The 25,813-nt window shown below is 37.8% G+C and overlaps 3 protein-coding genes across 3 annotated transcripts; all 3 read left to right on the top strand.

Moving 5' to 3' along the window:
• The first annotated feature begins 78 nt into the window (after positions 1 to 78).
• On the top strand, positions 79 to 1,189 carry LOC120112025 (putative germin-like protein 2-1). Its single transcript, XM_039130610.1, has 2 exons — positions 79 to 221; positions 405 to 1,189. Exons 1-2 carry the CDS (start codon positions 110 to 112, stop codon positions 959 to 961), a joined length of 669 nt encoding a protein of 222 aa, XP_038986538.1. The 5' UTR covers positions 79 to 109; the 3' UTR covers positions 962 to 1,189.
• A 2,262-nt stretch (positions 1,190 to 3,451) lies between these two features.
• LOC103700631 (putative germin-like protein 2-1) lies at positions 3,452 to 4,442 on the top strand. The gene is made up of 2 exons (XM_039130608.1): positions 3,452 to 3,613; positions 3,795 to 4,442. The coding sequence occupies exons 1-2, from the start codon at positions 3,502 to 3,504 to the stop codon at positions 4,349 to 4,351; spliced, it is 669 nt and encodes a 222-aa protein (XP_038986536.1). The 5' UTR covers positions 3,452 to 3,501; the 3' UTR covers positions 4,352 to 4,442.
• Positions 4,443 to 15,679: 11,237 nt separating this feature from the next.
• LOC103722034 lies at positions 15,680 to 17,580 on the top strand. The gene is made up of 2 exons (XM_008812452.4): positions 15,680 to 15,988; positions 16,735 to 17,580. Exons 1-2 carry the CDS (start codon positions 15,806 to 15,808, stop codon positions 17,290 to 17,292), a joined length of 741 nt encoding a protein of 246 aa, XP_008810674.2. The 5' UTR covers positions 15,680 to 15,805; the 3' UTR covers positions 17,293 to 17,580.
• The last annotated feature ends 8,233 nt before the right edge of the window (positions 17,581 to 25,813 follow it).

The following is a 25,813-nucleotide window of genomic DNA, read 5'->3' as shown; positions in this document are numbered from 1 at the left end:
CAAAGGCCTAGTCCCACGCTCCTTCTATATATATATAAACTCCTCCCATAACACCTTGCTCCAAATCCCTTGGCCATTCTTCTGCTAGCTAGAAATTAAGAGAGCATAGATGGCTGCCCATTTCCTCTTCCTTGCTCTCCTTGCTCTGGCTTCATCTCATGCCATTGCTTCTGATCCTAGTCAACTCCAGGACTTCTGTGTTGCTGATCTTGAATCAAATGGTACTCCTATTCACAACATCTACCTTATTATTAGTTATTAGTTGCTAAATATGTAATTAGCATGCACGGTGTGTAATTTTCCTGAAGTTACCAGCTGTCAACCCAACTTCAAAGATACTAATGATGAGTTTTTATCATATGTCGTTATATATACTTACCTCTTCCTTGCAATTGTTCATGCAGTGCTTGTAAATGGGTTCGTCTGCAAGGACCCGAAGCTTGCCAAAGCCGAAGACTTCTTCTTCTCTGGCCTCGACAAGCCCCGCGACACAGGGAACAAACTAGGGTCTAATGTGACTCAAGTCAACGTGAACCAAATTCCTGGGCTCAACACCCTTGGCATCTCGCTGGCTCGCCTGGACTTTGCACCCTATGGAGTCAACCCTCCTCACATCCACCCAAGGGGAACCGAGATCCTTACGGTGTTGGAAGGCACTCTCCATGTCGGCTTCGTTACTTCTAATAACCCCAACAACCAGCTCTTCACTAAGGTCCTCAACAAGGGCGATGTGTTCGTATTTCCTCAAGGCCTCATCCATTTCCAATTCAACTATGGGAAGACAAATGCTGTCGCTATTGCCGCTCTAAGCAGCCAGAACCCTGGCGTGATCACCATAGCCAATGCAGTCTTTGGAGCGAAGCCACCAATCTCTGATTATGTTCTTGCCAAGGCCTTTCAATTGGACAAAAAGACTGTGGACTGGCTCCAGGCCCAATTCTGGATGGACAACAACAACTAGAAAACTGCATACAAGCTTCTTGATGGAAAATTTGGACGCAATTATTTGTACTGTTCTATTTGAATAAGCAAACAATACCAATCAGTTTGCATAAGCAATAATATATATTGTTGATGAAGGACTCCTCGTTTTAGTTATTTCATCAACTTCAAAAACTTTAAACACTTTTCCAAGCCTCAGTTTATACCTGGCTGTAACACATGCAAGAGCAAGAGAAATTAAATTTTGAAGCTGCACACGAGCTGGGCAAGCAAAAAATGGAATTAAATGATCCTGTAGAACTTATCCACCTCCCAAGATGCCCGAATTAAATTTATCCAACAAAAAATACCAAGAAATTTTCTATTTAATAACCATCACAACAAGAAATTTTCTATTTAACATCCAACACAAAAGTATCCGGATTACACAAATCCACCAATAAATTATCAAGAAATTTTCCATTTCCGATGAGCCACGCATGACAACAAAGGGCCGTAGCTCCATGAGTGGCACATATGTCCCGTACGTAGGACTTAGCCTCATGAGACATGACATGCCTAATACCTAAATTATACAAATTCATGTGAACCTACTAATCATGGTTAGATGAATCATATCGTGAAAAAGCTTGGAACTTTATGCAAGTAATTAAGAGCGCATAACAATTACATTGATGCAAGAAGCTAGGACCACTGTGTCGCCATTGAACTAACTATAATAAGGTCATGAGATCTATTTGCAAGGTACTTTGGATTCACTGTTAACTCTTAATCCGTGCGCACATGAGCCCTCCTCAAGTTGTAAAGAACTACCTGCCCCAAACCCGTCATTTGGGCTTTGCACAGGGTACAGCCACGTATTACCCTAGGAAGCAACCCTGCAAAGGTATGCAGTGCCCGATAATCCAAACAAAAACACTCACTAATAGAATATAAGAATTTAAGTTAAGTAAAATATTTCATTAGCAACTAATAAGTAGAATAGTCGAAAATACAGGTTTCAGATATCTCTCGTTAAATACAAAAGCCTCATTATTACTATCTCAAAAATTCTTAATTTATCCTATAAATCTAGGCCTCCTGCAGTTCGGAATGAAAATAAAATAATAATATGAGCTAACCGCTTGATATTAAAATAAAATAATTTAATATCATCTAATCGAATGTTGAAATTAGATCAAGATATTAACTTGTGTTTAATTTTTGCATAACTATAAGACGAGAAAAAAGAGAAGCAACTAGACTAGGCAACACGTGTGAAATGATGTGTTTGTGATATCAACTGTGGTTGAGATACGAAATTGTGGTTGCCGGCCGTGGGCAAAAACATGGTGTGTGTTTTGACCTGCCACAGGCTAGAGCATGAGCGGACTAGTTCAGTACCATAACGATAATGTTGTCGGAATCTGAGCTTTGTTAACCGGATAATGGTAAGTAACCTCGCTGCCTTACTGTTGAATAAAAATGCTAGTTGGATAATATGTGACGTATTTACACAGAGCAATATTGATATATGACATCTATGTCGAGACTCTCATTCGTGGTGATGTGCAAGTAATTGAATTGCTATTTGATTAAACTTGAATTGTATGCTAGTATGGCTTATTTGTGTGTTCCATAAATATAACCAGTAGATATGTTAAGCATTATTCATTTGTTAGTCCGTTGCTGTGCAAATTTTACTATTTCCAAGCATCTTTACATGTGCTAAACAGCATTCTCCATATTCATGCTGGTGTGCATGCGTGGAAGATTCTTACTGGGTTGTAAAGCTCACATCGTATCTTCCCTTTTTCTTTCAAAGTCACAAGATGCGTAATATCAATCGGGCCGGATGTAACACCTAGGCTTTTAGATTTTGATATTATAATAACTGTTTCATTTGATGTAATTAATGGACTAATGCAGTTTTTGCAAGGTGTCGTCGTCGTCGTATTCGCTATTTGAACCAGTTAGGTGGCTTCCGCCGCTCCCTTAGCAATCTATTGTCTTCCTCAAATCACATCGTTACTCATTTTCAGAAAACGCATTTGTATGACATAGTAAACGAACTGCTGATTTCTCGGTGAGACGCGATCAAAAGCACGGTTGGAGAATCGTTTGCCATGGACGGCGTCGATTCCTCTCAGGCAGTCTCCAACAACTCCAAGTATATTGTTGAAAGAAACCGCAACTGATATTAAAAAAATTATAATAATAGGGAGTAAGAGAAACCATGATCTATGTCTGGATGGTTTACTTGAAGCTATAATCTCTCCTTTTCCTTTCTCTGGACTGCTTCTTCCTAATTGTCTCGCCACAGACGTCATCAGCGATACTTCGTCAAACTTTTACTGAGACAACAACAAACACTTGGACAAACATTAGAGAACCATGGCATGCAATTTATCTAACATGGTTTACTCTTCTTCCTTTTACGTAGTCGCATGACTAAATCAAGCCTTATCAAAGGCCTAGTCCCACGCTCCTTCTATATATATATATATCAACTCCTCCCATAACACCTTGCTCCAAATCCCTTGGCTATTCTTCTGCTAGCTAGAAATTAAGAGAGAATAGATGGCTGCCCGTTTCCTCTTCCTTGCTCTCCTTGCTCTGGCTTCATCTCATGCCATTGCTTCTGATCCTAGTCAACTCCAGGACTTCTGTGTTGCTGATCTTAAATCAGATGGTACTCCTATTCACGACATCTACCTTGTTATTAGTTGCTAATTAAATATGTAATTAGCATTGCATGGTGTGTAATTTTCCTGAAGTTACCAGCTGTCAACCCAACTTCAAAGATACTAATGATGAGTTTTTATCATATGTCGTTATATATACTTACCTCTTCCTTGCAATTGTTCATGCAGTGCTTGTAAATGGGTTCGTCTGCAAGGACCCGAAGCTTGCCAAAGCCGAAGACTTCTTCTTCTCTGGCCTTGACAAGCCCCGCGACACAGGGAACAAACTAGGGTCTAATGTGACTCAAGTCAACGTGAACCAAATTCCTGGGCTCAACACGCTTGGCATCTCGCTAGCTCGCCTGGACTTTGCACCCTATGGAGTCAACCCTCCTCACATCCACCCAAGGGGAACCGAGATCCTTACGGTGTTGGAAGGCACCCTCCATGTCGGCTTCGTCACATCTAATAACCCCAACAACCAGCTCTTCACTAAGGTCCTCAACAAGGGCGATGTGTTCGTATTTCCTCAAGGCCTCATCCATTTCCAATTCAACTATGGGAAGACAAATGCTGTTGCTATTGCCGGTCTCAGCAGTCAGAACCCTGGCGTGATCACCATAGCCAATGCAGTCTTTGGAGCGAAGCCACCAATCTCTGATTATGTTCTTGCCAAGGCCTTTCAATTGGACAAGAAGACCGTGGACTGGCTCCAGGCCCAATTCTGGATGGACAACAACAACTAGAAAACTGCGTACAAGCTTTTTGATGGAAAATTTGGACGCAATTATTTGTACCGTTCTATTTGAATAAGCAAACAATACCAAACAGTTTGCATAAGCAATAACATATATTGTTGATGAACGACTCCTCGTTTTAGTTATTTCATCAACTTCAAAAAATTTAAACACTTTTCCTAGCCTCAGTTTATACCTGGCCGTAGCACATGCAAGAGCAAGAGAAATTAAATTCTCAAGCTGCACACGAGCTAGGCAAGCAAAAAATGGAATTAAATGATCCTGTAGAACTTATCCGCCTCCCGAGATGCCCAAATTAAATGAATCCAACAAAAAACATCAAGAAATTTTCTATTTAATAACCATCACAACAAAAAATTTTCTATTCCGGACGAGCCAGGCATGACACAAACGGCCGTAGCCCCATGAGACGGACATATATCCCGCAGGACTCAGCCTTATAATTAAGACATTGAAATGCCTAGTACCTAAATTATACAAATTCATGTGATGTGTGCATTTCACACCTACTTATCATGGTTTCATGAACCATATCATGAGCACTCTTGGAAATTTATGCATGCAAATAAGTGACCACAAAAATTACTTTGATGCAAGAAATTCGAACCACTGCATCACCATTAATTGCACCTAATAAAAGGTCAAAAGTTCCATTTGTGAGGTACTTGGATTGACTATTATTCTTAAATCCGTGCACACCCAAGCCCTCTTAAAGTCGCAAACAATTCTAGCTCTAAAAGTTGCCGTGCATGCATCTTAGGTGGCAGAAATGTGCAAGGATCAGGTCAGATCCATAGATATACTTGTTTCCTAAACCAAATCAAAACTGGACCGATCATCTCCTAAAACCATTTTATAGCGATCCAAAAGATTTGGTTCTATTCAGTTTATTAGGTTGTTGACGTTCAATGGGTTACGCTAAATAGGTTGGACTAAATTTAAACATAAAATTTTAATTTTATATTAAAAAATAAAAAAATTATATATATATATATATATATATATATATATATATATATATATATATATATATATATGAGATTGGGTCGGGCCGGTTTGAACCAATATATTTTAAAAGCTCAAATCAAAATCAAACCAAATTTTTTTAATTCAAACCTTTCTCAGATCGACAGCAAATGAAATTTATTAAAAGAATGATATAAACTAAACCAAAAAAATCAATTCGGATTGGTTTCATAGTTCGATCAGTGTTTTGCATACATGTAATTTAGGGTGGCCTACCAGATTTAGGTTCATTGGCTGGTCTATTGCCAGCTTAGAGGCTCCACATCCCATGGACCATTTTGAATTTGTAATCCCTATTCCCTGACAAAGTGTTGGTTGGTGTGTGGGCTTGACTGGGCTCTGCATAATCAAATAACCCAAGGCTGGAAATTGTGGAGAGCATAATATCGACTGGAAGTTCTAAGGAACCGATCACAGTCATTATTTCTGAAAATATGATGCACCTAAAACTTGCTACGTGTGATCTAAAATAATAAATATAAATAAAATTCTTTGTCTACAATTCTTTTTTGAAAATCAATTGGTAGAAAGCTTATGAACATGATTCGACTCCTACATGCAGTAATCTTGTCCTTAAGTACAACAACTCAGCTCAGCCCGAATTTCCTCTAACAAGCACGATCGCTGGGGAGATGAAGGCTTGACCTGAATAACTCCTTCAAAAGATGAAGAAGAGAAAAATTTTCTATCTCAATCTCTCTCTAGAGGCAGAGAAAATAGAAAAGACAAAAAAATAAGTGAGAGCGGATTTGAGGATCCAAGATGCTGGACCCAGAGCCTATTTATAGACTCTATTTAGATGACCAAACAGAAACAATGATTTATAAAGCTATATAATATTTCAGAAATACCATATCGTTTTGGAAACCAATATTCTCTTCCGAAGAGACGCAGCTCTTCTAAATGAGGTGCCCTATAAAATTATATTTTAAAACATTTAAACCAACTTGTACCAAAAAAAAATATTTAAACCAACTAAAATTTAGAGGATAAGAAAAAATTTAAACTTTTTTAAAATTAAAACTCTAACAATGGCTACGTGCCATTCTCCTGTAATCCATTTGTGTACTTCTCATGGCTATTGCCACTTACTGCAGTCCATGTAATTACCTCTTATCGCTATTTGCCATTTTATTCTGATCCGGGTAATTACCTCTCATCGCTGCGTCGAAATTTCATTAGATATATACCCAAGGACATGTGATCATTAAGGGAATCCCTGTGGAAATTTCAATAGATTTATCCTCTCATGGCTTGCCTTGTTCACAGACCTGGTGCTTCCAAATCATGATGAACACTATCCAATGAAATCCGTAAGGCCCAGCTTTTTTGGCCTGGCCCATCACTAAAAGAGGCCCAAATAAATAAATAAATAAAAAGAGTTGAGATGGGAGAGGACTCCCAGATGGGGGTTCGCCTCTTCTTTCAGAACTCAATGGAAAAGGAGTTTCACTACCGCCGGACTTCGGCAAGACCTTGGAAATCGATCTACGAAATGCACTCCTCTCTTTCCTCTCATAATCCTACTTCTGATTCTCAATCAATCGCCAATGAAAAGCATGAAGTTCTCCGAACTGCGTTGAGATTTCTCAATGGAAATCGATCTATAAAATACACTCCTCTCTTTCCTCTCATGATCCCACTTCTGATTCTTGATCAATTGCCACTGAAAGGCATGAAGTTCCCCAAATTATGTTGAGATTTCTCAACAAACCACAGTCAATTTGCCTCATCGACGCAAGGTAATCAACCCTGCCTCTCTTTTATATTTATTTTAGAATTCCTCAGTCATTATCAATGATTTCATCGGCTCGATTTTCGTTGGTGGGTCACTGGATTCAGATGAAGACCCAATGCTCTGCTTTCGTCTCCCTTGTTCCATTTTTTTCTCCATCTTCTTCATCGTGATTTCAAGCTGAGGTCTTTGTCAAAGCTTCGATCGAGCTTCCAACAAGCTCTACTACCATAGCTGAGCCTCAGTCGTTGGCTAATGAGCTGAAATACCAACTCTTCCTATTTTGGGACAACCTAGTTTTGGTTTCCTCTTCTTTTTCTCTACAACCAACCATTATGGTCATTGCTATCGTCATGGTCGTAGTCTTTGTCGGAGGCTGGACATCAGGCCACTATTGCTGACCGTCAGGGCTGCATCCATTCTAATCAATCACAAGCCTCCCCTATTTTGAGAAAGGAGAGAGTTTTCTCTCTTTTCTTTTCTCTGTTCTTCCCTCTCTTGTTTCTCTCTCTTCTCTCTTTTTCTCTCTCTACATTATCTAGGGCTCAGGATTTTACATGTGGACTCCAGATTAGCCCAAATAGGAGGTTCGGAACTAGTTCAGTTATGACCTTTCAACATTTGACTTTTATCCAGCATTCACTAGCATCTTGGTCATTGTTGGATTCCACTAGATCTAGCCATCCGTAATCACTATATGTTAACTATATTTTGATTTGATCTTTGATAGGATAGAATGAACTTGACCGACCGATCAGATAGTTGGGCCTTACTGCTCGATCAGCCCTATCTTTCTTCATTTTTATCGAGCATGAAGCCTTGCCTCACTTTGTTTGGATCCCAGTTGACTCCATTGTGGAGGCCCCGAACCGCTCCAATACCTAGGTGGTAGACTGGCCTATTACTTCAGCCCTAGGTAGATCTTTTTGAAATTTGGCCACTATTGATTTTTACCTGACTAGTGGGATTCTACTTGCTCAAACCGACCTGGACAATCGAGCACTATCACTTGACCAACCTAATTTAGGGGCATGAGGTTGTTTTCTAATAGTATTTTAATTTTTGACTTTACTTAGCTTTTGAGAGAATGATGAAATTAATGATATTTTATGATATTAAAACAAATGCACATGATCCGCCTAACTGAAATGAGATTTTGAAGCTAGAAAAGGTAAATAACCTAATGTTTCGAAGTATGTTTTTCAAATTTTTGATAAAATAATAATTAGTTGATTAAATTTGATTATGATATATGTGTTATACTTTGATAAACAGATCAGACATACTAATGTTATGATAGTAATTATTTTAAAATATGTTATATGCTATATTATAAAATCTGGAAAATATGACTAGACAAATTATGAAAAATCTGCTTTATATGTATGTCTTCTCAGCACAGATATGATCTAGCCCCGCCAATGGGGATTATTTATTGGCCTTGTCGACTTGTAATCTGAGAAACTAGTTTCAACACCGCACCAGTGGTGATTAGAATAGTGGTGTTTGGCACTTTGTTTATTCTAACCCATATCACTGGGTTATATGGCTATAGCCTGATATTGGATTTCTAGTATCATTTTATGAAAATAATAATAAATTTTAAAAGAGATATATGTATTATTCGAGAATTGATTTATTTTTCAGTCAATATCTTGCTCTTTAGCTAATTATTTGGCATACTTAGACCCCACTTTGGGGTATTATGTTGTTTACTGGGCTAGTGTAACTTATTATTATATTTTTTTCTCAAATTCAGATGCATGATTGCTTGGGACTTGGGGTTCTGAAGATACTTTCAGTTATTAGAGTTCTAGTCAAACTATTTAGACTAGTTAGAATATTTTATTTGATTTAAGTAAATAGTTAGCATATGTTGACTTATGTCACATTGAAACTATTATAAGAATTATTTGAATAAGTTCTTGATTAAATAAATTTTTAAGAATTATTATTGTTTTGATATAATCCGTAACCTTGCACATTTGCATGGTCCGACATACAGGTATGTGGTGTTTATTATATTCTAGGTTCATAGCGTGACAAGATCCATCTGCTTGCTAAATCATCTAATATTTTCCAGAAAAAATAGTCTCCCCATGCAGAGGTTTTCCATGAAACCTTGCTGAAATAATCATCCGGTGTCTTGAAAAATTCAGAGATATCTCAGTCCTAAGAAGTTCTCTATTACTGAGTCCCCATTAAAAAATCCACATCAGATTGATCTGCACTAAGAGGTTGAAGATGACGATTTTATTACAATTTTTATCTTTTTGCATTGGAACTTGACTCAAGTACCAAACCTAAACAAATCTAAATGGACAGAGCTTCTAGTCAGTGGCTTTGGGCAAGAGTCCAGTGGTCTCTGATTCAATTGTGGCTAGTGTTTTATCTTGTTAGATTGTGTGGTTGTTTACCAGAAGTTCAAAGGTTCAAGCCCTTCCTAAAGCATTTACTATTTATTTCAATGGATTTCTGAAAACCAGAAATCACATGTAACATAAAAATTGGAGACATGTTAACATGTTAAATATAATTGTCCATGGACAAGGACTAGGTGCCATAATGATGATGCTTAAGAAATTAATTTATGAAAGCCAAATCATGTAACTCATGATAACATAATATATTCATTCCTTTCTTCAACTCTTCAAAGTAATGCTGGCAAATACTAATTTTTGAAAAGGGAGTAGATGAATGGTGTGATCCCTTCAGAGAATATGATATAGATCATAAAAAAAAATACATGGAGGAAAGATAAAATCATATTTGAAGAGTAAGACGGATGACCTAGTTTGAGATGATTCTTGGGAGTAGAGGAATGAGGAGTCTTGAATAATAATATCTTGTGCATGTAGAGAAACAAAAAAGATCTACAATGGGGGATAGACTGGGCATTTGCAAAATACGAGAGTACACACTGGGGATAGAATTTTATGTTCATGATATAATAGTAAAGTTTTTTAAAACTATTATTGATGCCATGATGATGATAAAGACTGTTTCACATCAGATGTGACTCTCTTTATTTTTTTTGGATTGCATGAATTGGTTCTGTAAGACCCTCCTATTTTTGAAAATGGACATGCTGAAAGCTCAGTCTTACCATTGATGTCAGCTATTAGGTTTTACTGTAGAAAACCTACCATGGGGACAAACTCCAAAAATTTATGTTTGTTAAGGTAATAAAAAATGCATCTGTCCCTCTGCTGAATTCAGCACCAACTAAATAAGTGCATAACTATCAAAAATAAATAAATAAATAAATGCTCACCTTCCCCAAAGATTTTAGTTAGTATACAACTTCAATTCTTGAAGATAAACAAGGACATACAGAATGTGGTCCAGAAATGCATTCATGCCAACAGTGAAAATAGATATTCATACCTTACGGAACAATAAAGTTTCATGGCATGGATTATTGAGTTTTCGTACCCAGCTTAAATGATAGGCTTTTGCATTTGTTCTGTTGTTCATGTGGGTGACTGAAAGCTGATCATTTATTTCTCAAACTGGTGGATATTCTTTATATGAAACCTTAATTAGGATGTTTGGAATGCTAATGGCATTCTCCAATAGCTAACTGCTCTAAAACTAAAGCAAATTTAATATCTTCATTCTGTTAAAAAAGCATAGATAAAGATAAATATGGATGGAAATTTCTTGTAAATTTTATTTTTTGCTCTCTTTTTTTTTCATTTTTGTTTTCGGATCAACTATGGATGAATGACATAGAATCCAAGATCCATAATTCATAACCACCATAAGATTTATTTTTTTTAATTAAAAAAGGCATGGTTTGCATGCCAGAAATTTAGTGGCATTACGAATATCTAAAGATCTTAGCTTCAATGAGTAATTTTTTTTTAAAAAAAAATTATCATGCATCGAGAAGGCTATTGTCGTACGAGTGGCTTTGTGGCTAATATTATACCTGCACTAAATGTACCATGTGGCCATTGGCCAATTATAGGTGCTCCTTTTTTGTAGATTTCGTTCATCAAACTCTTATGTTGGTGCGCTGCTACAGAAATGAGCTGATTATCGAAGTGCACGGCCACTTGATGCATGTCATGTAGGATAATTTTTTTTTCTGCTTTTGGCCTTTATCAAGGACAAATATATAGCATCCAAGTGGCTATAGATATTTTTCATAGTCATCCTCTCAAGGAGATAGGGACTCTAAAGTGCATGTTTTCTCCATTACCTCTTTGGTTCTCTCCTTCACTTTCTAACCACTAAAATCTCTCAACTCGCATGCACAGCTGCTGATTACGATGGAAAACAGTAGTTATTATCATTTAAGTATTCAACCAGCACACCAGTTGGAGCCAAAAATCCATTCACCCACCCTATCTTAACATCTCTCTCCATGAGTGATAGAAGAAATTAAATCCATTTGTAACCCCAGCCTTATTAAAGCCTTTTTAATAGCTTGAATAAATGAGTTAATGAGTCCCTGAGCATTTAATTCCACCCTTGCCCAATTGCTCACGTCCGTCCATTAGACTGGTGAGAGCCAACCACCTCCCCTGAACTTTGGGCAAGAACACAGTGCAAGTCTTCCACAAGGGAAGAATACTTGTATGTGTATAAATATTAGTACCCCACAAATGATGAATGCATCCATTAATTTCCCAGGGTGGTGACTCTACAAGGAAAGCCCATGTAGTGGACTCACCTATGAAACCTTGGGTCCTCCATAATGGCTATGATTAAGAGTCCCAACTTCTCATTAATGTACAATGACTGGGGGAGGATGGGGGAAGATGGCATTTATTTTTGTGTAAAGATTGAAGAAGCTTTTAATGGGACCAAGGGACCTATAAGAGTAGGGTTATAAATATCCTGCTGGGTCTTTTATGGTGCAACTTAATTGCTTGTGCACTGTTCTTCTTGAAGTACGACGAGTACTCATATGTTATATACTTATAAATTTGAGTATATTCTACAAATATCCCACTATATACACATAGTATATACTCATCTATATCAAATAATTTAGTCATAAGAGATCCAATAACCTGTCTCATTTTGGCTGCTCGGAGCTTGCTCACATGGTGGATGACATCAGGCGAATCCGGCGCAATTGATAAATGTCCACAAGCCAGAATATTTTAATTAACATTGGAGGTGTTGTGGTTCAAATTTGGCCCGAGGGTGACCACACCGGAGGAGTCGAGGGAGCCACCGAAATGTCGAGAAAGAAGGCGAGCCACCTCCCGCGCGACGGTGTACCTGCACAAAGCCTCACCGGTAGTTCCGGTGAGGGCCCTTCGACGATCAAATTAGAGTGAATTTCGGATGGATTTCCAGAAGTCCCTTTTACGTTACCTTACGGAGCTATTTATAGTCTCTGTAGAGGTGTTCAGGTGGCGGAGGTATAGCCCGTTTTCATAATGAGAGGGAGTGGCTTTAAGCCAGATGGCGTGTAGCTGGGGCCTGCTTGTGGTGCGCAGTGCAGTCCATTCTTGTGAACGGTAAGGCGTTACAATCATAATAGGGGACGGTTGGAATAGCATGGCATTGTCCTTGACTGTCGTTGACCAGCAAGTAAAGCATGGTGCGGCAGTGTTACGATGTACGACCATGTAGGTGGGCATGAGCAAGGTCGGCAAGGTCGGCTTGACGAGTGCTAAGGCTAGCCCGGCGTCCCTGATTCCGAGATGTGCTCGGTAGAGTGCCCTGAGCTCGGAGGTCGGGGTGCGTCATTGGATAAGGCACCCCGAACTTGGTCGGGGTGCATTGGTGAGTATAGAGGAGCTCTAAGCTCGGCCAGGGCGTGTTGTCTATGGAGAATGCTGGAGCAGCTCGGTGGAGAGCAAGGTACTGTCCGCTTTAGAGAAGCATGCATGTGCTTAACATCGTACACGGCTCGTGCACAGCAATTTTTCCCTCACGGCTTCGTCCCACGAGGGGCACCTTGCTATGAGCATCGGAGAAGGTTGGCGCATGTTGTAGCAGCAGAGAGATCTGTCTAAGATCGGCCAAGCCTTCGATAAAGTTCGAGCTCGAATTGACTCTTAGCGGGACCGAGGTCCGGCTCAACCATTTTTTGGGGTCTATTTGGCTGAAATTGGATGGCCTTACTGTAGCAAGCAAGACGATCCATTTTGCCCCCCAATAGGAGGCTCTCGCTACCGAAAAAAAAAACCATTTCCGACGCTTTTTAATGAATGTATCGATGGTTATGTATTGAGATCAAAGTGGCCGGAAAAAAAAAAAAATTAATGAACTTATTCAGATGAATTTAACCACATTTGCCTGCATTAGTTATTAAATATGAGTTAAAATTCCATAAAGAGGTCAAAGAACGTGACTTATGGACATGGATATGAATGATGTTTGTGCATAACAAGGAAATGATTTATTTGAAATGTTATGTATTATAAGCATATATTTATCCTTACATAGAAAACAAAATAATAATCGCAAAGCTAATAGGAAGAATAAATAAAAAATTTAATATAATTCAGCAAAAGACTTCTATTTTTACAAACAATATATGGAACAATTTAGTAATGAGTTAAAAATTTTCCTAAAGGATAAAGCCGCAAAATCATTAATGGTCAAAACTATTACAAAAAGATATGGAAAAAAGACGCGGTGCTTTGAACCTATGATTAAATTCAATCCATCTATTCAAGGTAGGCAATTAATAGATGGCTTTTAATGATTCTATTATACTGTCAAAGCCTACAGTGATTAGCTATTATAAATATTACCATAAAAAATGTAATCCATAAACACTTACTAAGTGTCTAGATATGGTGGCATATAAAAGGTTGTACTTGGATTTTTTTTTTTTTTTCAAACTATAACACTAAAGATAAATTGATTTAATAATGTAAGATTTAATCGACCTTATTAACTCAAAACTTATCTGTTCTTGGCAATTAAATACCAAATCAATTTGATTGCTTTTGTCATCATGCTAGTAGATATGCAAGAATTCTTTTATGCTTAACTCTATCTAGTATTTGATTTCCTTATCTTTAAGATACAAATTCTTCAAGTAGCAAAAGAAGGAAACTTCGTTATAGACATAATCTCATGTTAGATATGCAATTCACTTTCATCCAACTTCATTATATTTGCAATAATTTTATTCAAAGCTTTTTTAGCATTTAACTTCAAATCCTAAACTCTCCCTCAAAACTTTCAACCATATGCTTCCTAACAATCCCACCACCAAAATATCAAAATACATAATTCTAAATAATAATGCACATTTATTGTTGTAAAGGTCATATCACCATTTTAACTTTGCATAATTACTAATCATGATGTACCACTATAACTATCTAGAAGCCATAACCACAACTATTTCATCATTGTTTCTTTATCCTTATATTTTATATATTTACTGTTGCTTATCTTGTCTAATATTAACATGGTAAATAGGATTTACATCTTAACGCAGAAATAAATTGAAAAAAAATGGCTTCACATGAGAAAAATTAATTCGGTAAATCATGGTTTTATGCAAAAGAAAGAAAAAAAAACTTTGACTTATAACTAAAATTTTTCTCTACTTGATAGGTACTGCATAATTTTATATTTGCTACATGCGCGCTGCACCAATTAATGTGTGGTGCCCATAAAAATATGAGATCAATGTGATGTTTATCTATAACATTTATGAACATATAATTCTAAATGGCGATATTGATATCATATGCAGCACGTTTATATGTTATTTAGAAAAATATCTAAATCACCATTGGGCACAATCTCAACCACCTAAAATACATAAAAGTTATTGCATGGATGTGTGTTATAAGGTTACACAAGCTAGCACATCACCTATATAAATCACTCTAATGTGCTGTTCATTGTTTATATATACTAATACACTTGCATAAGGATATCAATTTTTGACCGTATCTTCAACCTAAGCAAGTTTGGTTTAGGCATAGATAGGTTCAAATCAGAAATAAGTCTCCTAAACCCGTTCATTAAATAGGCCTAAATTCACCTTTGAGCATTTAAATCCCATTTGACTCATTTAACCCATTTAAAACCTATTTATATCTCATTTAATTTAATATGTTTAACTTATTTAACCCATTTAAATTCTTTTGACCTGTTTAACCTAATTTGATCGGTTCAGTAAATAAGTTATGCAATCTGGGATCGGATTGCTTGTTCAATAAATAGGTCGAGTTCGAGTTGGTAAATTTTTTATTGCTGCATACATGTGTATAGACCCAGCAAGACAATGTACATTTCATTACCCTGCAAAGCCATACGGTACTACCCGAACATGAATACATTGCATGTATAAGACTCGCATGTACCCTCCTATGCTCGGTTTAAGGAAGGCATTAAATCCCCCCAAGGTTGGTAGACTTCTTCTCTGCACCCACAACGTAAAGTTCTTAAATACTAATTAAACTCTGTACACAATCGGCACCAATTATTAATTAACGAAATCACATTACCTTATCTAATATAGCTACGCGAGGGATATCCCATTTAATGAATTAATTAGTGCTTCCCAAAACCTAGGCTTAAATATTATTTAATGAAAACTATATAAATAGGCGTCTCCTCTGAAGGTCTCTTGCAACTCCTCCCTTTCTCTCTTTGACTCCCTCTTCTGCGCTTTGTCCCGGTGGAAGCGTTTCATAGGTCTTTGGGAAAAAAACCTAACCCTAGAGAAGTTTGAAGGTACGCTAATGGCGGCGGATGTGAGCTCTTTGGCGCGGATGCCGAGCGGGTACAACAAGGAGGAGGGGGAGGGGAAGAGGGATTTGGTCACCAGGGACCTCCTCGGCGGCGGCGCGGTGCTGGGGTCCGCGGGGGAGGTGGATCTCGAGCGCCAGGTGCCGGCCGGCTGGGAGCGGCGACTTGATCTATTGGTACTCTTATTCGCTGAATCTCTTCGTTTTAATTCGAATTTGTGCGTCGGTTTGGAGTCATTGGGTTGAGTTCTTGCGGGCTTTTGTAACAGTGTCGGTTTTTTTTTTTTTTTTTTTGACGAAGTCTGATCTTTGTAAAGAAGAAATCGGACGGGTTCGTTTTTTATTCGGTTTTTTATACGAAAGTTCCTGTTTTTCTGAGAAGGATTTCAATTCCCTTTTGTTTGCTCGAATTCTGTGAGAGATTTTTTTTTCCCATGAAAATCTCGCTTTCTTTTCTTTCTTTCAGATCCCCAAACTGTAGATTTCTGCCATCTTAGAATTTGAGTTATTAAATTGAATTGTTTTATACTTCCCGCTTATTTTATTCCATTAACTCCTCGATTTCCTCAACCCTAGAATTCCTATCCTTCATCTTCTCAGTTTCAGATTTCACTTAAAAAAAAAAAATCCTATTTTTTACATTTACTGTTCCATCTGATGTTATTTATCTTGATCAAAATTCATAATTTCCATTCGGCTCGCTCCTCTATTTCTCTGAGTCTGATCTTGTCTTCCATTCTTTTTTTCCCTAAAAAGAAGAACTTTTATGGACCGAAAGAAGAAGAACTTTTGATATTATGACAGTGCTGTTTTTTTTGGATAAAAACTCTAATTTTTCTTTAAAAAAAGATTTTTTTTTTCATATTATTGTTCATTATATTCCAAAATTTCTAATACAAAATCCAAAATTTTCATCTTTATAGTCCGGTAAAGCGTACCTCCAGAAGCGCGAGTCCAATCCGTCGTCCCGCCAAGTCCAAGACCTCAACCTTCCCCCACCGCCCGCCTCCGCCGCCGTCGGCGTCGGCCTCTCGGAAGATTTCACAGCGCTCGACCTCAAGCTGGCAGCGGTCCCGCCCCCACCCGCCGCCGCCGCCGCCTCCTCCTCCGCCTCCTTCGATTACCTTAGCGTGTGTACCCTGGAGAAGGTCAAGTCCGCTTTGGAGCGCGCCGAGCGCGAGTCCCGCATCCGCCTCCCCCTCCGCGGCCAATTCGACGGCTCCCCTTCTCCCTCCTCCTCCTCCACCACCTCCTCCTCCATCAAACGGCGCGCCGCGGTCGATCAGGACGAGGACGGCGCCACCGACGTCTCCAATTCCTCCGGCGGGATGATCGCCGCCGGTTGCCCCGGGTGCCTCCTCTACGTCCTCATCGCCAAGGTTGACCCCAGGTGCCCCCGGTGTGACTCGCACGTGCCGCTCCCTGCCCTCAAAAAGAAGCCTAAAATTGACCTCAACTCGGCACACACCGACTGGAATTAGCTTTAGCTTGATGATGATGATGATGATGATGATGATATATAAAGGAGAAACAAAATTGCTAAATTTTGAGTAGGTGGACACATGGAAAAAAGAGAGAGAGAGAGAGAGAGAGAGATGGAAGCTGATGTTTTTCCTTTTCTGTACAAAAAAAAAAAAAAACTCTTTTGGAGCTAAAGATGAAAGGATTTATTTTATTGTCTTTTTTTCCTTTTGGGGGCTGGCAGGGAATCTCTGTAATCTTCGATTTATAGTTCATAAATTTATAAATTTATTTTTTATTGTTATTTATTATTTGCTTTGAGAAATAATTTTTGATCCAAACTCAGATAATGTTTAGCCTTGTTTATAGTTTTTCTTTTCTTTTTTTCAGCATAGTATGCTAGAAAATTTAAATTAGTAAAAAAAATAATTACATGTCAAGAGACTCTGACATTCTATTAAATATTTTTTTTTCAATATCTCTTTTTGCTAATTAAAATTTTCTAGCTTGCTACTTTTGAAAGAGTCCTTTGCACATATACTTACTTCTTTACCTGCTCTTTCTTGAGTTTATTGTATCTGTAAGAAAGGCAAACTAAGACAATATAATCCATCTGTGAAGTAATAAATCACAGTCTAAATGTACTTTCCATGACTATAATGGTGCTTGGCCACAAAAGACTTTGTGTTTTTTTTTAAATTATTGGAAGGGAGAGATAAACCTACCCTGATATTCATAAGCCATATTTATAAGGGAAAAACCTTTTCAATGGTGCCCCTTGTCTTGTACCTATTTCACTTTAATGGATGATGCTAGGTTGTACTTGGTCTTCAAGCTCTTCTACTAAGAAGAGAAAAATAAAAAATCTTTCAGCACATGTATGTCTATGGGGTCCTCTTGTCTTAAATGTATGGTACAAGGCAAGCCACGTATTGAGTTATGGCTATGGATCAAAAAGTCTGAGCTCTTTACTTCATGTTAACTCTCCTCAACTTCAAGGATTTGAAACTTGATGAATTGAAGCTGGTGGATGCCAATATAGTTGGACTCTCTTTTTATCTTTCTATTTGACCTATTCTTAGAATAATGACTGAAATATAATGGAAGCCTACTGCAAGGTGCATTCAATATTTATCTATCATTATCACATAATGTGCCACAACACTTTTATTAAATAAGCATTATAATTTATTAAAAAGCAATGAACAAAAATCAAGATAAATGATGTTCTCACAACTTTTTGTTCCCTCCATCTAAATACATCACATAGGCTAGAGCTGTAGCAATGCATCAGAAATAAGACCAATGATATGAATTGAATGTGCCGAATGCTATGAGAATGGCTGAAAAAAAATATATAGATGTATGATTTGAACAGAGGCATGTTTTATGTTTAATATATTAAAAACAAAGCTTTAAATAACTAGTTTTATTTCATCATTGTGGTTAGTTGCATTGACATATTCTTTGTTTATGATTTAACTCAAACCTTCATTTTCTTATAAAGTGGACTGAAACTTTCAATTTAATTCAAAACTATTTTTTTATTTGATGAATACTGATGTGATCAAGTAAGATTTTTTTTCTGTGTAATTATTAAAGATTTATAACAACCAACGTTATTTCATGTTGACTTAAACCCTAATTTATGTTGGGCTAGCAAATGTGATGGTGAAAAGTTTATGATGCTTGAAAGCAAGTTCTTTATCTCTCTTTTTTTTTAAATTTAAATTATTATAATATATTTTTAGTCCTATGGACATTATGACAAAGAAAATTTTTTTTTTTATTTTTTATTGTCCATAGTGTTTGTTCAGGAAGGCCAATAAGGCCGCGGATTGAGTGATTGCTCAAGTGACTAACTATTCGGACAGTACTCTATGGACCTAGGAGGTGGAGCTGCCTAGGGCACTCCGTGATATTTTGTTTTCGAATTGTATTGGATATATTTGTACTTATGTAGTATGATGCGCCAGCTCTAGAAAAAAAAAAAAAAAAAAAAAAACTCCTATACATTTCAAGTTAAGCCAAGCTTGTCTGCAGCTGATAAAATTTGAGGTTAAATATCTGTGTAAAGAAACCTGTAAAGATGAAAAGAACCGGGTTCAAAAGTAGATTCTCCATGCAAAGTGTTTGATTGAGGGTCAAACAGATGACGTTGCTCTTCGTCGCAGTTCGACCGTTATCACCTCCCCCTCTCTCTTTCTTCCCCGCCAACTAATGGCACGCGTCCACGTCACCATTTAATGCACGGGCCCGCCTTGATCTCACACGTGGAGAGCATTCAATGCTCCCTTTTGTTCTCTTCCCACTCGTGGACAAGTGGTACACTCCACTGCGGGCCCCACCAGAGTAGTGGCTGGAGTCCCTTGTATCATGTTCGGATCTCGGACTGTGCCCGCGAACCCCGAAACGTGACCAAATCACCCAACGGCGTTGATTAAATGATTTCTCCTTTGAGCTGACAGAGCCTCCGAGTCTGGAATTGTTTGGGTTCAGATTCGCGGTGGGCTTTAAATCTCGACAGCAATCGACCCAACGCTCGTGGGTGTCGCTATGAGTGGACGTGGACCCTGTGGACCCCGCTTCCTCTTGCGTCGTCTTTGGGTGGAGTCGATCTGGGTGAAGATTTTGACTAATATTTTGGGCCTTGGAGCTGGATGTGGTCTAAATTGCAGCAATAAAAGCCCCTGCAGAACAAAACAGAAAAATCTTTTGTGGCAATCTTTGGAGAAAGTAGATATTATTGGCTTAGGGCAAATTACTTGAAGGACCACTTGTGACACATATTTCCTCATGTAAAATTGGGATTACATGTGAACTAAATCTTAGCCTATGAGATGCACGAACAATTATTTCATAAGGAGGAGAATCTAATGAATGAGTATGATCCAATTGTTACAATAGAATTGACAAGCATAATGCCATCAAAAAAAAAAAATCATAAGCATAATGAGATTTGAGTAAATTATAAGCTACTATTGTTGAACTTCTATTCGGAACATGAAGTGTTTTTTTTCCTCGATTTCTTTTTTTTATCTTGAACGATATCCCTAATAGAAATCAGCTCGAAGTATCTTTGATGAATTCTGAAAACTTTTTGCATCATCTATCTTCCCTTTCTTACCCTACAAACAATCTTTAATAAATAAGATATCTAACCAAACCTATAAAGTGGTTGCTGAGCAAGGTACAATGTTTCGAGATGTTAGGTCGGAAGGAAGCGCAGTTCTTGTATAACATTTTGATGATATGACAACAATGGTGCTGATGATGGTGGAGGATTTGGTGCCTCCATTCATTAGGCTATAGATTTATTATAAAATCAAACTTAAACCATTAAAAAAGTTAAGCTTTTTCTAGTTTGTTTAAGTTTGGGTCATCATAGAATGTTTGAATTATTCAATTTTCTTGATAAGTATTGGGTTGACAAAAATTGGAAGTAGCTAACCTAACTTTGAAGTATCTAGCTCGACATTTAGATTTTTTCAATAAGAGGTTCAAACAAGAACAACAAATAAGGAACTGTGTTCTTGCACTAGGAGTAGATTCCACTCAAAAACATTGCGAGGTGTTTTGTGTTGGATTGGCAGCAATTCCACCATTCGTTAAAAAAGAAACAGAAGAAAAAAAAAAAAAAGAAAGAGAGAGAGAGAGAGAGAGAGAGAGAGAGAGAGAGAGATATTAATCAAGGCTCAATGTCGCATAAGGCTTGATTCCATCAAGCCGAGAATAATTTGCTTAAGTTTGGGCTCGGAGTACTAAATTGCAGACCCTTTTTTTTTTGCGCTAAAAATGGTGGTATCATATATAACATGTACGGATACAACCAAGAAAATTAAAAAGCAAAACATTACGGAGAGGACTAACCCAACCCTAACTTGACTAGTTTCTTACCTTTTCCTCTCTCTCTCTCTCTCTCTCTCTCTCTCATGGACAAGGGAAACCAAGACATGAGAAGAGTCTGAGCAATAACTCTGAGGGAAGCCATGGGAAGGAAGACATGAATACTTGGAGCAGACAATCCAAAGGTGAGACATATGACACCTGAACTTACATTTTGGGGTCAAATTTATGCATCCTCGTGAGGGAAAAGACATGCCATGTAAACTTTGACACCCAACAGTCCAAGTATCCAACCATCACAGACAGCAACATCTACCTAAATCGCCAGAAAATAATAGCCTGCCACCCATTAAGATCAATCTATGCTTGCCACTGACATAGAGAAATCCGTCATTTGACCCATTTATGCCATGAACCCGTTTGGCGTGCAGATGGCAACAGGAGCCATGGCCTCTCTGGGTCAGGCTCGAACATTTATGAAGCATCAAGAAAACAGTAAAGACCATGCGGGCCACTCTCCCATCTATTTATTTGCTCCTCTCCTTTATCCGGAAGTATATGGCTAAGGGAATTAGCTTCATGCCTCATACACCAAGTGGGTCATTCATTGGATCCTAAAATGGCCTCTCAAACTTTTCCATCAGTAGGTAATGTTACGTTTAATGTTGAAATCTGTCGGTTTGAAATCTAATGTCTTTGCCGTGAATTTAAGCTAACATTTATGGGACATGGAACTGCAACACATTGATTGTTCTAACTACTATTTTATGCACATTACTTTCACATTAATTAAGAGAAAGATAGTTTCCTGTACGTATTTTTAAAATTCCACATCAAACCTCTTTCTTTTAAATCGCACAACCATTCAGCGAAGTCGACCTCAAAAGTCGCATTCATTTCATACCTGCTAATCTTTTTTTCTTCTTTTTTTTTTTCAGAAGTAGGTGAGGAGGGACCAGGTGACGCCTAACAAATATTATTTCCACTAACTATTAGGTCACAATTATTTGTTAAATACTTCGTAGATTAATTATTTGTGTTGCATGTTCCACACTTCATAGTTTGAGCCGAACATGAATTTTATCAAACACTTATAGATTGAGTTTGTTGCGGGGATTATATTAATTCATCATGGGCATGTGCATTTGTTATATGATGGATAGCTAAACTTGGGTAGAATACAGTGGCTCCTCTTTATACGGCTTATGCTAGAGGGAATTTTGGGAGTAGAAAGAATTAAACAATAATTAAATGCTTGCATGATAATACCGTACCGATTCGACACCGGCAGATTTTATCTTTGTGCCTACCGCCTAATGGCCTAAACTAGCCCTTTGCAAGGAGGATCACACCATCAATGAGCTCTTGAGATCGATGCTTGAGATTAGAAGATATTATCTTATTCCTATCCAATCATGATGTCGCGCCCTGACCGAATGGCCCAAGCCAAGTATGTGACAGACGACCGCACATCTATAGGGTTTAACCCCACAGGACATGCAAGGTCAGCCTTTTGATTCGTACACATTCATATCATTCCAAACTCAAGCAGTGGCAAAAAAGAGTAGAAGGAACACTACTCAGTCTTTTCTAAATCCTAAGCACCTCACTGCTCGATCCTAAGCCCTATCTACTCGGCTGCGTCTGTAAAAAAAAAATAGAAAAGAGGTAACGAGCTTATGGCCCAGTAAGTTTCTAAAATCTAAAATAAATTTTTCAAAATCTAAACAATTTAATAATGCTAAAATGCATTTATCAACACATTTTTTTAAAAAAATATGCCATGCATAACTTAAAAACTCTCTCTTAGTCTGTCATGACTATGGCCACGATCAACCCCGCGATAAGGCTTGAAAGAGACTAGCTTCCGAATATATAACACGCGATCTATCAGCGTGTGCCAGTGATCTGCCCCAACTAGCTAGGCTCGAAAAAGACTATCTCTTAAAGACATAACATGCGATCTATCAGCGTGTGCCAGTGATCTACCCCAACTTGTTAGGCTCGACAGAGACTCTCTCTTAAATACATAAAACGCGATTTATCTGCATGTGCCAGTAATCTGCCCTAACTAGCTAGGCCCAAAAAGAAAAATTAGCTTTGAGTCACACATTTACGTTTAACTTCGTAACAGGGCAAAGTGATTAGTCCTGAAAATAAAACACGCGATCTATTAACGTGTGCCAGCAATCTTTTCCAACGAGTTAGGCCTGAAAGGTAATTCGATTCTCTTGAATACTCGCAGTAGCCAAAGTGTTCCATATCGAGTTTGGTGATCTTCTTAAATATTCGTAGTGACCAAAGTGATTCATATCGAGTTTGGTAATTCTTCTGAATATCTGTAGTAGCCAAAATAATCCACATCGATTTCGGTGATCCTTCTGAATTACAATAGACCGATTCTCACACACGGACTCCAATACATGATGATAGATAAGAAATCCCACTATGAGTAGAGAAGAAAAGAAATCCCACAACTTTGGGAAAGACCCAACTACTTGATTCAATTTTCTTTTAATAATTTTTTCTCATTTGTTGTACATTTTCTAGAGATGAGTAAATTATTATTTTATATAATATTGAAGCTTGTTAGTTATATTCAAAAAACAAATGACTTATCACTTGTTTTAGATTTGGGGGAATTAACATGGTTGCTTGAGACATAGATGGAAAACTTTGGTTTGAGATTTGTGAGCTCAAGCCGAACTCAAATTTATAAAACCCTATCATGGTCCTATCAAAAGCAGATGTAGGCCAGGTTTGATTTGAACTTAATCCAAGTTTCACCCTAACTTTCCGCTATAACTCCGGTACATAAAATCCTGAGTGTTGCTTAACACTAACTTGCCGAGGCTTTGGCTACTTATGAAGCTTTATATACTGTTACTAACCTAAACATTACAAGGCTAATCATCAAGAGTGATTCCCTCACCCTTGTGAATATCTTATGCTGGGGCGAGAGATTTCCTTGGATGATTCAACCTCTTGTAACTGATATGTTCTCATTTTTGTGGAGGTTCAAAGAATATTCAAAAATTCAAGAGCCTGTCTTTTGATTCCATTTTGTGCTCTTTAGCCTATCTAGACCTGCATTTTGTCTTGCCCATGAGACCTTTTTCTGAAGGTCTCAACAAACCATCCCTTGAAACTGAGCTCCTCTTTGACGCCTTTGAGCCCTTATCACTTTTTTGAGAAAACATCAACCCCGGCTTCAAAGTTTTCCTTAGTTTTCCTTTCTACCCGTGGAAATTTCCAATTAGACCTCAATATTACATAGAGAAGGCAATAAATACATTGGCCAACAAGTTAGCTGATATGTAAGAATTTAGAGGTTGTATTCTGGGTGCCGAAACCATCTAATAGACTTATGTAATTGAGTAGTTCATAAATCAGAACACAAAGAAAGAAGAAAAACACTGCTCCTATAATGCTAACCTACATACTTTGGGTCCTAGCTCTTGTCACCTAAATCATTCTACTTTTGGTTTGATCTGAATTCATCAATCTTGTGACCCATTGCATCTAACACTGACGTGCCGGGAAAGTTAGCAAGCTAATATTTGGATAGAGCATCTGTAGCACTTTAAATAGGCTTGACCTGATGATCTGGCCGTAACCACTAAGACCCCATTTGGTTCTTGGATAATAGATTAGGGGATAGAGCATTTGCAGCACTCTAAATAGGCTTGACCTGATGACCTGGCCGTAATCACTAAGACCCTATTTGGTTCTTGGATAATAGATTATGGGGTTAGTAACCATAACTATCGATATCAACTGCTTAACCAGTTAACCATGAAGCTGAAAAATTGTTGTTTAGTTGCTTCCCACTCAAACAATCCTTTGCAAAGAGGCATGGGTTAGAGCCCAGTTTGGTTCCTTGATAACCATCGATTAGGCTGAGATTATCCATTTAACTAGCCAAACAATGACACTTCTGGGTGGTTAAACTTGGCCCTGGATGCTAATTATCTTGCTAACCTAGTTAAAGATAGAGATGAAGGGAGAACTATAATGAATGATATAGTTAAAGCCTCTGTAATAACTCAGAACCTCACCAAAATAATTAGCTAAAAGGTATTATTTGGATTCTTTAATCTTATATAAGTATCCAAGATCTATCCTGACGTCCTCGTCGGACGAAGGGTTCAAATCCATTCAAATCTTATCACAAACACTATGGTCAGTCACAATGAGCCCATGCTGGCGTGTCCTCTAGTCCATATGAAACATGAACTGGTCCACTCTGATACCATTTGTAACAATTCAGAATCTCACCCAAAATGGCTAGCTAGAAGATATTATTTGGATTTTTTGTTTCTATATAAGTATCTAAAATCTATCTAGCAAATAACTAGTACGTGACTAAACACACTCCTACACATCCTCACAGCCTCTCTTCTCATTTTTCTATTTTTTTGTCGATATAACCCAAAAGGTGGCATTTAAATACTAAGCCCATACCTTTTCAACTAAACAACACTTTGTTATCTTAACAAAATGGTGAGGTTAACTGAGCAGCAAAAAAATAATATTTATTCATTTTCATGGTTAATTCGTTAAGCGGTCAGGCAGCGGACGTTGATGTAACATTAGCCACCTCTTGGTTGGTTAGCGTTCAGAAATCAAGTTGGACCTCAACCAAAGTTTAAAGATATTTTGAGGGAGGAGAGAGAGGAGGGAGAATTAACTTAT

This window comes from Phoenix dactylifera, chromosome 9 (genome assembly GCF_009389715.1).
Source record: "Phoenix dactylifera cultivar Barhee BC4 chromosome 9, palm_55x_up_171113_PBpolish2nd_filt_p, whole genome shotgun sequence".
In the NCBI taxonomy this organism is placed as follows: Eukaryota; Viridiplantae; Streptophyta; class Magnoliopsida; order Arecales; family Arecaceae; genus Phoenix; species Phoenix dactylifera.
This window is presented reverse-complemented; position numbering and strand designations above follow the sequence as displayed.